The 15,864-nt window shown below is 50.6% G+C and overlaps 6 protein-coding genes across 6 annotated transcripts; 3 read left to right on the top strand and 3 right to left on the bottom strand.

Moving 5' to 3' along the window:
- Positions 1 to 187: 187 nt before the first annotated feature.
- On the top strand, positions 188 to 2,321 carry AtWU_05748 (ISWI chromatin-remodeling complex ATPase ISW2; the record flags this gene model as incomplete). The annotated part of the gene is made up of 4 exons (XM_035500858.1): positions 188 to 366; positions 426 to 1,154; positions 1,219 to 1,514; positions 1,579 to 2,321. 4 exons carry the CDS (start codon positions 188 to 190, stop codon positions 2,319 to 2,321), a joined length of 1,947 nt encoding a protein of 648 aa, XP_035356751.1.
- Positions 2,322 to 3,186: 865 nt separating this feature from the next.
- Positions 3,187 to 4,720, bottom strand: mpkA (mitogen-activated serine/threonine-protein kinase SLT2; the record flags this gene model as incomplete). Its single annotated transcript, XM_035500857.1, has 5 exons — positions 3,187 to 3,824; positions 3,879 to 4,193; positions 4,256 to 4,322; positions 4,390 to 4,522; positions 4,608 to 4,720. 5 exons carry the CDS (start codon positions 4,718 to 4,720, stop codon positions 3,187 to 3,189), a joined length of 1,266 nt encoding a protein of 421 aa, XP_035356750.1.
- Positions 4,721 to 5,786: 1,066 nt separating this feature from the next.
- AtWU_05746 (glycosyltransferase family 31 protein) lies at positions 5,787 to 7,217 on the bottom strand (the record flags this gene model as incomplete). Its single annotated transcript, XM_035500856.1, has 1 exon — positions 5,787 to 7,217. One exon carries the CDS (start codon positions 7,215 to 7,217, stop codon positions 5,787 to 5,789), a length of 1,431 nt encoding a protein of 476 aa, XP_035356749.1.
- A 588-nt stretch (positions 7,218 to 7,805) lies between these two features.
- AtWU_05745 (threonine--tRNA ligase THS1) lies at positions 7,806 to 10,241 on the bottom strand (the record flags this gene model as incomplete). Its single annotated transcript, XM_035500855.1, has 6 exons — positions 7,806 to 7,960; positions 8,015 to 8,675; positions 8,735 to 9,310; positions 9,364 to 9,628; positions 9,678 to 10,116; positions 10,181 to 10,241. 6 exons carry the CDS (start codon positions 10,239 to 10,241, stop codon positions 7,806 to 7,808), a joined length of 2,157 nt encoding a protein of 718 aa, XP_035356748.1.
- A 265-nt stretch (positions 10,242 to 10,506) lies between these two features.
- Positions 10,507 to 11,417, top strand: AtWU_05744 (H/ACA ribonucleoprotein complex subunit GAR1/NAF1; the record flags this gene model as incomplete). The annotated part of the gene is made up of 6 exons (XM_035500854.1): positions 10,507 to 10,549; positions 10,619 to 10,666; positions 10,722 to 10,822; positions 10,882 to 11,027; positions 11,085 to 11,113; positions 11,173 to 11,417. The coding sequence occupies 6 exons, from the start codon at positions 10,507 to 10,509 to the stop codon at positions 11,415 to 11,417; spliced, it is 612 nt and encodes a 203-aa protein (XP_035356747.1).
- Positions 11,418 to 11,959: 542 nt separating this feature from the next.
- AtWU_05743 (CDP-diacylglycerol-serine O-phosphatidyltransferase) lies at positions 11,960 to 12,986 on the top strand (the record flags this gene model as incomplete). Its single annotated transcript, XM_035500853.1, has 6 exons — positions 11,960 to 12,011; positions 12,069 to 12,126; positions 12,191 to 12,228; positions 12,298 to 12,309; positions 12,372 to 12,553; positions 12,618 to 12,986. 6 exons carry the CDS (start codon positions 11,960 to 11,962, stop codon positions 12,984 to 12,986), a joined length of 711 nt encoding a protein of 236 aa, XP_035356746.1.
- Positions 12,987 to 15,864: the final 2,878 nt, after the last annotated feature.

The following is a 15,864-nucleotide window of genomic DNA, read 5'->3' as shown; positions in this document are numbered from 1 at the left end:
TGATGCTATTGCGGTATTCTGTCGCTATACTCGTCGACATTTATATACATTTGGCGGATTACCGACCGTCCCGACCGGACGATCCGATCCCCCGGTCTTACTACTCCTTGTCAGCAAGCGGGAGTAAGCATCCTCATCAACCGGCCGCTCCGTTTCCCCCGTTCCCGACTCCTCACGATGCGACATCATGAGCTCCCCAATCTCCGCAATTAAAAGGAGAGCATGCGTGGCGTGCACCACCGCCAAGGCGAAGTGTACGCCACAGACTGCCAACCTGTGCCAGCGGTGCGCTCGTCTAGGCAAGTCGTGCACGTACCTTGACCTTCCGCAGACAAAGCGTAAGCAGAGACAGAAAGCTGCACCGAGGTACTCCCCTTCCATCAACGATGAACAGCACTTACAGTGCTAACTAGTAAGAACTACAGCCGTGTAGAGCTCCTAGAGAAGAAAGTCGACCAGCTCTTGTCCCGGCTGGCTACCTTGACCCAGCAGCAGAACGGACAGACATTATCGCCTGATACCTCTACTAATGATACTCTACCGACTAACAGTAACACAAATGGAGACTTACACATATCTTCTCATGATTCCTGCACCCAAGGAAATTCAACGGACACAGACATAGCTGCGCTGCTAGACGCAGCTAAAGACCCGTCCCACGGCCCCAATCCACCGACCAGCTCTGTCCTCGCGGGCCAGCCATCACTCGTAGACCGGGGGCTCTTGAGTCCAGCTGAGGCCGAGCGTATGCTCACGGTATTCAAAGCTGACTTCACTGCCAAATTTCCGTTTGTTTTGATCCCGCACGGCGAGACAGCCGATGAACTCAGGGTCCGAGAGCCGTTTCTATTTTTGTGTGTTGTCGCTGCGACGATGGGCAGTGCGCACCCTCTACGCAAGATCGTCGCTGAGGAGATTATGAACCATGTTACCTTGAGGATTGTGGCCCGATCTGAGAGGAATCTCGAGTTGCTTCGTGGGTTGCTGGTTCATTGTGCGTGGTACACGTATCCTGCTGAGAAGTATCATCCAAGGCTGTTGCTGTTGATTCAACTTTGTGTTGCGATTGTGCATGATTTGGGGTTGCATAAGAGGGATGGATTGGCTGTGGATGAGCAGAGGGCTCTTCTGGGGACGTATTGGTTGTCCGTTGGGTGAGTGACTGCTTGCCCTATATGCGACGTTATGCTAATAGTATATACTATGTGCTGGTACTAGGTTCTATGGCACACTCGGCAGACCTATTACCATGAAACATGATGGTCAAATTGACGAGTGCGTCAAGAATCTAGCTTCATCTACTACCGCCACCACCGAGTATCCATCAGATCGCTGGATCGCACCAATCATCCACCTACAGTCATTCATGGCAACGATGGACGAAGTCTACGCTTCGATGCAAGCATCCGGCGGGAGTGCCCTGGTGCAAGTCACGCGCGGTTCTCTACAGCGACAATTCGACAACCTACGGACATCTATCGAGAAAGACCTCCCAAGCTGCCCTCCATTAACAGGTACCTAATACCACCCACCCACCACTCCCCCATAGTCATCCATGAAATATAACCAAACCTCTAGCAACCGCACTCACCACCGAACTCAAATACACCGAAATGCGTCTCGAGGACCCATCCCTCCGCGAAGACCTCTGGACCACAGACCCCGCCACGACCATCCGAACAACCATGCTCATGACCCTCATCCAACGAAGCAAGGAAGTCATCCAAATGGTCACGAACCTCCCCGTATCAGAGATCCCCCAGTTAACAGTCATAACGAACGCTCGTATCTGCGCCGCGGTGGGATACATCCCCACTGCTGTTTTGGCACTTCTTAATCTTATCAGGAGCACTTCTTCTTCTCCCTCAACGATGAATCAAGATCAAACACAAATTCAATCCATAATCACCACAGCAGACTACCCCACCCTGGTCACTTCGCTAGCCACAGCACTAGAAACCAAGCTTCAACATGAAAACGGAAAACGAATGTTATCCGCCACAGACAAAGAGATGGACGTGGTAGGGAGTCTTTGTTCCAAGATGCGGTTGTTGGCGCGGTGTTATCCTTATCAGGTTAGGGGGGTGGTGACGGTAGTGGGAAATGATCCAATAAGAAGGGATGGTACGTCGTTGTCCACGACGACTACTAGTACGGATCATCAGCTGGATATTAGTAGGGATGATGGTGAGATGGTATCTCAGGACTGGTTGCCTGATGATCATAGTAATAGTATCTACGGCGATGTGGAGGATATGTTCAACGTGGATGATATTCAGTGGGATGCGCTATTGAGGGATTTTACGACGGGGTTTGGGTAGATGTATTACGTGGTTTGTTGGTTAATGATCGATAGTAAACGGATATCTGGTGAGGTTTGTTGCTGGAATTTCTCTTTGAGCCCTGCGGATGGAAGCGGATCTTCCGGTGCGGGTGAGATTTCTCGTCGAAGATCGCATGATGGCTCTCTACTTAGAAAATATCTAGGTCGGGTTTAGTAATATTTCTTTGCGATTGGCTGGGTAGTATGCTTGCGTTGCTCTATCACAGTATCATAGTATTGTTGGGGTTTCGGTGATGACTGGTTATGATTATGGCTGATTTCAATTATAACCTACAGTGCTTCTGGAGAATATTTGGGTACCAGGTAGATTACAACTAGCTGATACATGCAAGAAGTGACGAATTGTGAGATGAGAAGCAAAATGCTATTTATCAGACTACTCTATCTATTGAATCAGGCATTCAACCAAGGCAGACCGTGTTCGAATCAGCGCTCAATTGCAAAGCAGCAGGTTCCCGGCGAAGATACTATGTCTCCAAAACGACACTTCCCGGATGCGAGTAGAACCAGTTCTTTCTTTAACGGGGGATAATCAATGACAAAAAACAAATCCATCCAATGAGAACAGCCGACCAAGAGCGTACGTTTTGCATTTCAAGAATTCATAATCCCAGCAGACAGGGAGTAAGGGCATAACACAGGACAGCATAACGGATAGATAGCGATATCGATAATATCGTATAACGGCGGTAGGTAGTCCAGGAAACGCCCGCGACTTCCGGAACGATAATGATTATAATCCGTCTCAAATAGTCAGGCCTCTCCTCCCCACCATTGCCTTAAACTGAACACATGTACACTGTATTTGGAGAAGGCAGCGGCAGTTTGGAACTAGTAGTAGCCTACTGCACATCCATGCCCCGCTGCAGCGACGATTCCAGATCGTTGTGGTGGCCACCGCCTGCGGCGAGCGCTTCCTGGGGCTTCGGTTCCTCCGTCTTCCATCCGCCTTGTTGGTTGTCGGGGATGGGCACGTTGGTCTGCTGGGCAATCTGCTGCTGCTGCGCGGCGGCCTGCGCCTGCGACTGCTGCCGGACCAGAGCCCGGAAGCGCACTACCTCATCGTAGATCATGTGGCGCATCTCCTGCACGTCCTCGACCACCTCGAAGTGGAAGTCGAAGGTCGTCGGGCAGGTGGGCTCATCCGAGGCGTCGTGCCAGATGTGCAAGTAAGGATGCTCAAGGGCCTCCTCAACCGAGATACGCGACGTCGGGTCGAACGCAAGCATGCGATCGAGCAGGTCGAGAGCATCGGGGTTGGCGTTGGGGAACAGGCGCTGGAAGGGAATCTTGGGCATGAACGGCAAGTTGCGAACGTACTCCTGAGCACGAGGTGAGCCGATGCGGCTCAAAGTCTCCTCGTTAGGAGTACCCAGATAGTGGAGAATCTGGTTAAGCTGGTCGACATAGTCACGGCCCTTGAAGAAGGGCCGGCCACCCAGCAGCTCGGCCAGAATGCAACCCACGGACCAAACATCGACTGGGAATTGATCAGCTACAGCGCCGGGGTATGGGGGGTATCAGGGACACATACTGGCTTTCGTGTAGCTCTGGAAGCTCAGCATGATTTCCGGCGCACGGTACCATCTTGTGGCGACATATTCCGTCATGTATCCTGCATTCTCCTCCGGGTCGATGGAGAAACCACGGGCCAAACCGAAATCGCAAATCTTCAGCTCGCAATCCGCGTTGACGAGAAGGTTTCCGGGCTTCAAATCACGGTGCAGAACGTTGGCCGAATGGATGTATTTGAGACCGCAGAGGATTTGGTAAATGAAGGATTGGAAATGGGCGTCGGTGAGGGGTTGTCCGGAGCGAATGATAGCGGCCAAATCGCATTCCATCAATTCTAAGGAAGTATAGAGTTAGCAGCGTGAAATATAAATCCGTAGGTATATAAAGAAGCCTCACCCTCGTACAGGTACGTCTCGTTGAAGTTGTCCGGGCGGGGAATGTCCATGTCATACAAGCAAGTGATCTAAGCCATCTTCACGTCAGCCTCGAGGCTCGGAGCAATCATCGGAAGGAATGGAAGGATAACGCACGTTACGGTGGCCTCTGAAGTGCTGGAGCAGCTTGATCTCTCTCAAAGCGCGCTTGGCGAGGATCTTCTTGCTGAAAACGTTGGTGACCTTCTTGATGGCGACACCCTCACCGGTGTGAGCATTTGTCGCGGCGCTGATATGGTTAGAACAATGAGATCCATCGACACGATAGCGAAAGCTCCAGGATGAGTGACTCCATTGGAGAATATCAAACCTACCAAACAATGCCGTATGCGCCCTGACCCAGCTCCTTGGTGACATTGTAGCGCTCATCGACGATAAAGTCCTGGTTGAAGACCTTGAAGATCTTGCGACCCTGCAAGTCGGCCATGATAAACACTCGTACAAAGTAGAAGAACACAAACAAGAAAGATAGTAAAAGAAAAAGGAAGCGAGACGAGGGAAGGCGGGGGAAGTAAAGGGGAAGTTATGGAGGCCGAATGGGGAGAGTTGATGAGGTAGGGAGAGAGTTGTTCCGATGGATGGCACCAGGTGGGGTAGTCACTGAGTTAAGTCACTTAATAGTAGCAAAAAAGTAGGCGCTGGACTGGCCCGGCGGTGCGTTTTTGACTCTCTTTTCTTTTCCTTGGTGGATTTAGGCGTCTCTCTCTGACTCTCACAGAGAAAATTCCCTCCGGCTTTGGTCGCTTTTTCCCTTTTTTTTTTTCTTTCTTTTTTTTTTCTCTTTGTCACTTTTTCTCCAGACAAGCTCGGCGGGTTGAAAGTACAGAACCAGTCAATCAATTCACCAGGAATGGCGTCTGTCAGGCCGTCGTCTGGGTCAAGCGCCCCGCCAATGTCCGGGAGGGTCTGGATTTACTCTGAAACAGGAGAAGCTGGAATTGCGGGATCAGCAGAGACACGGCAAGACAGACTCGAAGAATGTTAACAGGCTGAAGCTGAAAAAGAAGAAAATGAGAGACTATTGAATACCCACCACGGACAGGAGAAATCAACAGAACCTGCGAGATGAGTTCGTTGAAAGTGACGAGGTGTGACGGGCAACACACATTGCTTTCTGATTGGACCCTGCGAAGCGCGCAGCTTGCAGCAATTGAGGGGAACCGTTCATAGTCGGAGATGCAGGAGGAGTTGCAGCCCATAGGAAGGCAGCAATGCAACTAATTAGCGAGCATTGGTCTCCATAACGGCGTCGCGAGGATGCAAATGCAGGAGCCTCTACGGAATACTTCATACAACCAGGTGGGTTCGTTCAACGGGTCCATCGCGATCGGTTCCGATGATCTGGTGCCTGAGGCACTCTACATCTTCCATTCCAAAAAGATAGTCTTCAGTCTTCATCATCACATATTCTGGGAGAAGAATCAGTATATGGTATCTTATATATGTATCTATGTCTCTCTCTACATTTATGTGTATCTAATCAAACTGTCATCTTATGCAGCATGGTTCCAAACCACCTCCAACACCTCCACCTCCTCGGGTGTCACCTCATGCACATAAACCTGCCTCACTCGATCCTTCTCCTGCACTACATCTCTCATCCGAAAGGAAATCTTCTTTTCATCCTTGCGGCGTAGTGGTCCCAGACTGTAAGTAAACGGATTCGGACCAGTATACTGGCTAGCATTCCAGGTCTGCTCCATGGCCAAGGGATCGTCTGACACGGTCGAATACTTGATCACGGAAAACCCGTTGACAAGATACCACTCATCTTGTAGGAGCCACCTGTGGAGCAAACACTCCTCGCCACAGATGCTGGACGCCTTGCTGAGGGCCGCCATATCAGCCTGGAACCAAGACTTCCAATGATGCACCGAGAGAGGCTGAGCCCGCCCAGCCTCGTAAAATCCTGACGCATCTCCCCGGAGATCCAGCTGGAAAAGATCTCGCTCCCAGGAGAGCTTAGTATTCGTGTGCTTATAGATGCACTGCGAGAGCATGTGGTCACCACCCCCTTTGAACACGTAGCATTCATCGAACCACGGCTGGAGTTGCTCAAGAAGCGGAATAGATAGGAAGATCCCTGCACCACCATATGCCATGTAGCCACTACTGTACATCTGCTGCAAATCCTCCGTCACAGCACCGACATACTGAGGCATTGAGGCATCGTAGGTAGCCAACCGATCCACCAGCCGGGTCATTGACGGGAAGAACGTATCATCATCCATCATAACCACCCACTGAGTGGACTTATCCTTGTGCTTGTACAAGTACTGCACCAGATAGAAGTATCGATCCAAGCGCTCATTATCTTCCTCGACGATGGTAAGCCGAATTCCCAGCGCCTGCGCCCGTCTCTCAGCCTCCTTCTTTTGTCCCCCGCTATCCACCACAGCCAAGATCTGCGCATTGGTTCCCGCAGCCCAATGCGCAAACGCATCCAGGGAGTCAATCAAGCGATCAATCGATGTAGAAAGGCCGAATATGATATGAGATGCGTCCGGGGGTGCACTGGGCTGAGGCCCCTCGACGGTCACGGTGGCAGTACATTTTTCCGGCGACAGAGTCTCTCGATGGGCTTCGGTGTCTAGGTGTACGGTGCGAAACTTCGGAAAGCGCGTGCTAAGAGTATCCGCATAACCAGTGAAGTTTTCCGTAGGTGTCACGGCTATCTCAAGCCTAGCATATTGTACTTTGGCGGTACTAGAGTATTGTCGGAGAAGATCGAGATCCACAAAGCAAGGATTGGTGTCATCGGGAGAAGCTAGGGAAGGACTGGACTCGAGATCGGGAATTGGAGCAACATAGCTAGGTCTGGAGTAGAAGAATAGTATGAAGCCTGCGGAGAAAAAGGCCGCGGCGATGATTAGTGCCGACGCCCTTGATTGGCGCCATGACCGACGGTGCAACGGCGGAGTCATCATGGATCAGTCATGACGGTGATGCGATTGAGTCTTCCCGTACGCGAGATTGTGTGCACCACAAGGATCATCCTCACCCCGGTCAGAAAGGGCGTGATTCGGTCCTCAAGGAGTGGAAGTTGGATTGGGAAGAAGTAAAACGTGGTACATTTAGTCCGAGCAGTCTGGCTCGCGTTTCGGGAATGGACGGTCGGACATCCGAAACGCAATCGGCGGCCAGCCCTTGGGGCCAGACTTTACCCCCTTTCTTAGGAGATCAATCGCTTCTTAAGTGAAATAATTCATGGATTGAGGCTCAGTTAACAATCAACAGCTAGCTCTAACGCCCTTGCAATTCTAAACAATATCCTCTGCCGCCATATACGTGAACTTTTACCCCGAAGGCTATACTCAATCACCGTGGAAGAAACACAGCATCACGCAGCGCTCGCTTCGTCTTAATCTCCGGGTCTAATCTCTCATCACTGCCGACATCGCCTCTTATGCGATCTAGTATCTAAGTCATGGTATATTGACACGTAGATCTCGTAGCACGTAATTCAGAACCCGCGATGCAAACGATCAGATGCAAGAAAAATGATGGTTCGCTTAGAGAGCGTTGACCAGTCTCCGCTCCTTTCTCAGGACCCGGAGCTTCTCGCGGACCTCGTCGAGAGGAATCATCACGCCCTGTTTCTGGGTGGCAGGGTCATCACGGTTACGGATGTTAACCGTACGGCTCTCCTTTTCGGAAGCGCCAACAACTATTTCATATTATCAGCGCAAGTCCACGAAAAGCGGATTCAGATGTCACTTACCGAAGATGAAGTTGTATTGCTGAAGCTGTCCAGTACGGATCTTCTTCTGCATGGTGTTGCCGCTGAGGTCGATGTCCACGTTCAGCTTATCGCCGCGGAGAATCGTCTGCAACTCCTCAACGTAGTCGTTGACAGCAGGCATGACAGGCACGATCAGGATCTGACGAGGGCTGATCCAGAAAGGCCACTTGCCACCGAAGTGCTCGATCAAAATTCCAAGGAAACGCTCAAAACTGCCGATGATAGCACGGTGGATGACAACCGGGCGAGCACGGCCAGGACCAGGCTCGTTGGGCTTGGCCTCACCCTCCTTAGCGGCATCAGCGGAAGCCTTCTCGTTGCTCATGTATTCGAGCTTGAAGTTAATGGGAGCCTGGTAATCAAGCTGGATGGTGGCACACTGGAACTCTCGCTTGAGGGCGTCAGCGATGGTAATATCGATCTTCGGACCGTAGAAGGCACCATCACCCTCATCGATGGTCCAGTCATTGCCCTTGAACTTGGTCATGGCCGCCTTGAGCTGCTCCTCTGCGTAGTTCCAGGTCTCGAGCTCACCCAAATACTTCTCGGGCCGGGTGGAGAGCTTCAGCTTGAAGGTGAAGCCGAAAAGGCCGTAGATGGACTGCAGGAAGTCGAACAGACCCTCGATTTCAGATGTGATCTTTACAGTGTTAGCTCCGGATTATTCAACAGGATGCGATCCCGATCGTGAAAACTCACCTGGTCTTGGGTACAGAAGATGTGGGTGTCATCCTGCTGGAACTTGCGAACACGGGTGAGACCGCTCAGGGCTCCAGATGCCTCGTTTCTGTGCAGGACACCGAAATCCGCGATTCTCAGAGGAAGTTCTCTGTAACTTCTCTCGCGGTGGCCGAAGAGCACAAAGTGACCGGGGCAGTTCATAGGCTTAAGAGCCCACTCCCTCTTCTCGACATCAAGCTTGAACATGTCATCCTTGTAGTGGGCCCAGTGACCAGACGTCTTCCAAATGCCGACATCATACATGTTGGGGGTCTGAACCTCCTGGTAGCCGCGCTTACGGTACTCGGAGCGCAAAAGGGATTGGAGAGCGTTGAAGATCTTGGTACCGTTGGGGAGAAGGAAAGGGCATCCTGGAGAAACCTCGTCGAAGAAGAACAGCTCTTGCTCCTTACCCAGCTTAACGTGGTTGCGCTTCTCGGCCTCCTCCAAGAACTTCAGGTGCTCTGACATCTGCTTCTTATCGGGGAAAGCAACACCGCGGATACGCTGCAGAGAGTCATTGGACTGGTCACCGAGGAAGTAGGCGGAAGAGTTCTTTGAGGTGTCAGCCATATATTTACGAGGAATCGATTCATTATGATACACACCTGCATGATCTTGAAGGTCTTGACCTTGCCGGTGCTCTGGATATGGGGACCTCTGCACAGATCGACCAAGGTACCACACCGGTAAACAGTGCTCTTCTCTCCGGTGACGAGCTTGTCAATGTAGTGCAGCTTGTACTTGCTGTACGCGAACATCTTCTTGAGGTTCTCCTTCGTAACCTCCAGTCTATCGAAACTCTGCTTCTCCTTGAAGATGCGGTTGGCGTGGCGGTCCAACAACGGCCAATCGGTCTCTCTGACGACGCGGCTATTTCACTATCAGTATAGCTCTTCCGCATAATCTCACCCACACTTACTTTTCCGGCATGGCCATGTCATAGAAGAAACCCTGGGGCGTGGGAGGACCGTGGGACAGAAGACATCCATATTCGCATTCACAAGCCTCACCCAGACAGTGAGCGCTAGAGTGCCAGAAAACCTCCCTACCCTCGGGGTGATCGAAGGGGACATAAGAAACGGTGCAATCTCCCTCGAGCGGACGGCTCAGATCCCACAATTCCTTTCCAACCCTCGCGAGAACAACATTGGCGCTCAACTCTTTGGGCACGTTCTTCAGAAGCTGTGCGGGGGTGGTCTCCCAGGCGTTTGCGGTGACATCGATAGAGTTTCCGTCGCCAAGCTCGAGGTTGACCTTGATTTCGGGGTGGGGCTTGTTCTTGAGTTCCTCGAGGTATTGTTGCCAGAGTTCCTCGAAGAAGTTGTTACGTTCGACAATGAAATCGGGGAGCCCGTCACCTGGCGCATTCGAAGGTTAAAAGAGGGGTTTGGGAAGCGTATGGCGGGGCAGGCAGTGGCTCACCAGCAGGTTTGGCGTCGGCCGCCGGCCTGACGGGAAGGTCCTTTGCGCCTTCGGAAGACATTTTGTATCCAGAAACGTCTGAAGAACGACCTGGGAGTATTAGACCTGGGAAGAGGGGCAGGGCCAGCAACGATGTCTGACTCACTATCTCTAAGGAATCGGACGATCATGAAACGCAAATCGACAGTGAGGGACCGAAGGCGGTGAGCCACGTGACAGAAAACTGCCCTTGCGGCTAGCGACACTTTACCGTTTCGAGCTTCCCACCATTTGAAAACTTCTCCGGACTCCGAGATCCAGGTCGACCGCATCAACAGCAATTAAACATGTCTTTCCGTGGAGGCCGTGGCGGTTTCGGTGGCCGTGGAGGTGAGCTCAAGCAACATTAGAGGTCGATCGCAGTGCTGGGTATGAGCTAACGAAAATTTCGTCGGATAGGTCGCGGAGGTTTCCAGCAACCTCTCGGTCCCCCTGCCCAAGTTCTGGGTAATTATACGCCAAAATGCGATTGGAGTGTTTGGGACTAACGCAGAGTAATTAGAGATGGGAACTGTCATGCATTCTTGCGAAGGCGAGATGGTTTGCGAATCCATCAACCCCAAGATTCCTTACTTCAACGCCCCCATCTACCTCGAGAACAAGGTATGCTCGACTCAGATACTCTCCGCAAATCGCGATGCGCTAACGCAATTTTTCAATAGACCCCTATCGGTAAGGTCGATGAAGTCCTGGGCCCCATCAACCAGGTCTACTTCACCATCAAGCCCCAGGAAGGAATTGTCGCGACCTCCTTCAAGCCTGGTGACAAGGTCTACATTGGTGGCGACAAGCTCCTTCCCTTGGAGAAGTATGTTGCATGCTGTTGTTAATCATGACCAAAACATGTCTAACTCTGCGAAACTAGGTTCCTTCCCAAGCCCAAGCCCGCTCCCGGTATGATATCGCTCGCTTCGCGCAACAATTCTTTGTGCTTGATCCTAACCAGAATACAGGTGCTGCCAAGCCCAAGAGAGCTGGCGGTGGTGCCAGAGGCGGTCCCATGCGCGGTGGCCGTGGTGGTGGCCGTGGTGCCCCCATGCGTGGTGGTCGCGGCGGCGCTCCCAGAGGACGTGGTGGTCCCAGGGGTGGTGGCTTCCGTGGTGGTAGCGGTGGTGGCTTCGGCGGTGGTTTCGGCGGTGGTTTCTCGAGGGGTGGTGGCAGAGGAGGACCTCGTGGTGGAGGCTTCCGCGGACGGTAGACAGTCTCTGTCTTGCCTGGTAGTACTGTCTTCTTACGGCGTTATGGGAAACGGGAGCTTTTACAGGAATTTATTTGTCTCTATATTCTTGTGCATCCTAGGAAAAATTTGCTGCTTCTCTGTACGCAGAGGCTGTCGTGAATCTCAGCCATCCAATTCATGTATTGCTACGATCGATTATGCGGAATATTGTTCTTTCATTATTTGGTTCTGGTCTTCGAAGAAGCCATAAATTGCCCATATGACTGGATGGCAAATGTGGCGCAGTAAACTTTTTCAGCGATGGTCTAGAGTGGCTAGTGTCCGTGTGTGGCGCATGACAACACCGCCTTGCAATGACGTCTGGCCACGCTTGTGCCGTAGAATCTGTGCGCCTGTCAACACTTCTGAAGACAGCTGCCTAGTACCATTGCATCATTTCTTTCCTATCCCCGCAACCTGTTCTCGAATATATCCAACGTACACCACTACCTCGATTGTTTGTCCTGCGAGAATCTTCCTCTCGTCAAATTCACCTGAGCATGTCTCGCAGAGTTTCTGCCATGCCGTCAAATACTTCCACGACTAGCGGTGTTCCACCTGCGGGTGACGGTGGTGAGCCTGCATCCCTGCAACAAGATCCTCAAAGCTTGCGAAGCTAAATGGTAGCAGCTCAAGAAAAGCAAAAGATGCTTCTCTCTTCCGAAACAGGTCACTTTAGCATGATCAGGTCAGCCATTGGGAGTTCGTTGCTTTGGGTTCGACCACTTCACTTACACAATTACGCACATCAGGGCTCTGCATCTTGCTGATCTGGTAACTGAACTCAATGGTAATATACCAGATCCTCTCCCAGACCGGTTCATATCCTGAAATATCCATTCGCTGACACCCATTATAGGATTCTGTGGAGGCAAGCACAAATTTTCTCCTTTCTTCGAGCCCGCGGACCCGGAACTAACCGCCCATAAACAGTGATGTCCGTCTTCTCCTCGATGCGTTACTGTCTTGGTGACCCTCGCGATTTTGGCGCAATTTGGGCTGCTTTGATATTCATGCCCTTTGGGCTGTTCTTCGACTTCATGGATGGACGGATTGCTAGGTGGAGGAAGAAGTCGTCACTCATGGGACAAGAGCTTGATTCACTGGCCGATTTGGTATGGTCCCCTACTTCACTTGTTATGCGGCTCTTTCGCTCATTGTTCGCTTTCTGTGCACTAGATTTCCTTCGGAATGGCACCTGCCGCCGCAGCTTTTGCCCTCGGAATGCGCACCAGCCTCGACCACCTGCTCCTCTCCTTCTTTGTTCTGTGCGGCCTGACACGATTGGCCCGCTTCAACGTGACTGTTGCTGTTCTGCCGAAGGACAAGTCCGGAAAGTCGAAGTACTTTGAGGGCACCCCCATCCCGACCACATTGTCGATCACCTTTTTCCTGGCCTACTGTGTCTCAAAAGACTGGGTATTGGAAGATCTACCCCTTGGCCTTGTAGCCCAGGGCACAGCGTTCGAATTCCACCCGCTGGTACTACTGTTTGTTCTGCACGGCTGCCTTATGGTCAGCAAAACGCTGCATATCCCTAAGCCTTAAATGCAGGGAGAACCGAACGGGCAATCAGGCACTTGTCCGGATCAGGATTCCCAAATGTGATAGAGATGTTTTTTACGAGCAATATACACCACGGGAGACCGGATAATAGGGAAAGAAAAAAGTATGGTACGATGTATCTGTGGAAGATAACGCAGTTGTCACAGAAATGAAAATAATTTGCATATGTTGCATAGTGTCTTGTCCTTCGTTTTCAGCAAGTATCGGGGTTGGTATTGTATACAGGAGATTATCTACCTGTAGCTTATTGCAATGATGATACATATAGGTTTATAGTATGGCGATCATTGTTATGTCATCGTGCAGCAGCTACGCAATGTTTCTTGCTTTGTCCTAAATACTGAGCATGTTTCGAAGATCAAAATCCTCTAAACAGATAGGGAAGACACAACTATGATACTGTTATAGATTGTTTTGGAGAAAATTATCAAGTGTGCGAAGGGTTGTAGCATTGGATGTTCACTTCAAGACCAAGTACATGCTCAGATTCGTGCAGGAAACATCACCTAAGTACATACTCGTAGGATATAAAGGTGCAGCTTGCAATAAGCTCCAAAGTAGGAATCCGAAGCCCAACGAACTGATCATCCATCCACATCCGATATTCATATAATCGATGTGTCATATAATCGACTCAAAGATACCACATGACCTACCAGATATGGAGGGAAGACCAATGCACGCCGAGTCCGAAATCATGGGGGAACCGTCCCTCTCGTGTTGATAAGCTGATCAGGAACTAGTAGACGATGGAGCCGATGGCTACTCAAGCCCTCTATGGAGGTTCTAGCCTGCCAACTTCGACCTACTAATAATACAGAACAAGATGTCTTAGAACTCCCTACGCTCTCAATAATTAGCAAGATACATGATCATCATAAACATTTCCTTACCATCCCACCAAGCAGAAAGAAAAGCGAATAGAAACAAGAAGTGGTGGTCAGTCACCAAGACCAACCCTACCTCACCCCCCGAGTCAGTCATGGTCACACACACACAAGTGAGACCCTCGAGGCTATCGTTACCAGGTCAAGTTCCCAATGATCCATCCGCGTGTTCCCTCAGCCAACCCAGTTAATTATTATTGTGTATCTAGAGCCGAGATTTCCCTTTCTTGGCAAAGCAATAGAAAATCCTGCGCTATTGTCTCTTGCGCGTACACGATTGGGTCTATCATTGACGGAACTTTTAAAAATGGAAACCCCGGGAGAGACATCGTGGATCCTGGTGACACGTTCTAGACCCCTCGGTCAGGGTTTCATTTTGAGTTGGGCCTTTTTTCTACTGGGTCGCTTTGACTCACTCATTTTGCTTGCTTGCTTGCTTGCTCGCTCACCGTCTCTGGCTAAATGGTAGGACCTCTTGGTAGTCGGAGGTGGTATCCGGTGAGGCCGAGAAAAGCGTCAAGTGGGTGAATTGCCGGCAGTGCCGGTGATCTTCTTTCCTTTGCCCTGCGAATGGGTGGATGGATGGGGTTGTGGTGTTGATAGTTTCTATTCCTACAATATTTTTCCTCGTCATTTACTACTATTAGGTGGAAATTGGTCTTTGTTTTGCTTGCTTTTTTATTCTTTTTCACTATTTTCTTGCCCTTACCTTTATCCTTCCCCGGTGTATCCGTACTATTTTGGGAGTGCTGACATAGGTCGATGGTGTTCGAATAAGTAAGTAGTCGAGCCTTGCCAGTGCAAGCCAGTGAACTGGAAATCTACAGCCATCGCAGCATAGACAGACCCTACACGACAAACCACTTCGGAGAATGCTAAATTTCAGACACCCGTTCCTATTAGGCCTGGAATGATGGAAAAAGAACGGACGATAAGCTTATTCGGCATGTGAAGAAGGATTGCTGCTGCTGCTGCTCCATTCTTCTAGAATTCCTCCCATGGGCCCGCGGGAAACGGGAACAGTTGATCGTGCATGTTCGTTCCCATCTTCAAAATAAAACTTGTGGGTATGTTATTGGTGGCGAAAGATCAAGCATCTTCCTTCCACGCGCGCTCTAAAGGAGTAAGAGTAAAAAGTAAAAGCAAGATGCACGATGTAACGGGACATGTGTCTATTTTCCTGTAGAATGGGCGGCAAGAAGTCGCCGGTTATTTCCTATTGAATATAGTAGTTTCCGACCGAAGGAGTCGTCATCAGTTGCACTTCCCCATTGCCCATCAATCAATCAATTAATTAACCTCCTGCAAATCGATCAGCCCATTACAATTTATCAGCATCTGAATTTCCTGGTGGTCGAGAAAGCGCCGTGATTTCAATTGCCTGCATAGAGTCTTGCAGATATACGCGTCAAGGGGGGTGGGAGCGGAGAATCCTTGCGTAGATACTATCCAAGCGGTGTTTACATTTACAACACTTACTAACTACTTATTTTTTTTTTTACGGGGCGCAGGCTGCACTTCTGCAGGGGTTCCAAAAGGTCCCACTATCTACCGCGCGCCCACCGCACCCCGGAAACGACCCGACCGTCTTGAACCATCGGAACCATTCCAGTCGCAGGTTGGTAATGATGCAAGAGGATCTCCCTCAACCGAAACAGTGATGTGGCAAATGAAGCTCTGATACGTAGAGCATAAGTGCGTTGTGTCGCGTTGTAAATCGCTACCCACTATTGAGTATTGACTGCTTCAACGGTAAAGCCAAGCACGAGGTCACTCGAACTCTTTTTTTTTTCTGACTCGAAAGAGGAGAGGGCCCGCCGGTCGCTAACTAGATTACTATTAACCAACAAACTGGAGCACTCGAGTCCGTGACGGCGTGCATAGCTTCCCTCAAGCAGCGATATCCCATTGGGCAGACTATGCGGATCAAGGATCAAAAAGGATTAGTTTGGATGCTCTCAGCGACTGTTGGA

This window comes from Aspergillus tubingensis (assembly GCF_013340325.1).
Source record: "Aspergillus tubingensis WU-2223L DNA, scaffold_7, whole genome shotgun sequence".
Classification (NCBI taxonomy): Eukaryota; Fungi; Ascomycota; class Eurotiomycetes; order Eurotiales; family Aspergillaceae; genus Aspergillus; species Aspergillus tubingensis.
This window is presented reverse-complemented; position numbering and strand designations above follow the sequence as displayed.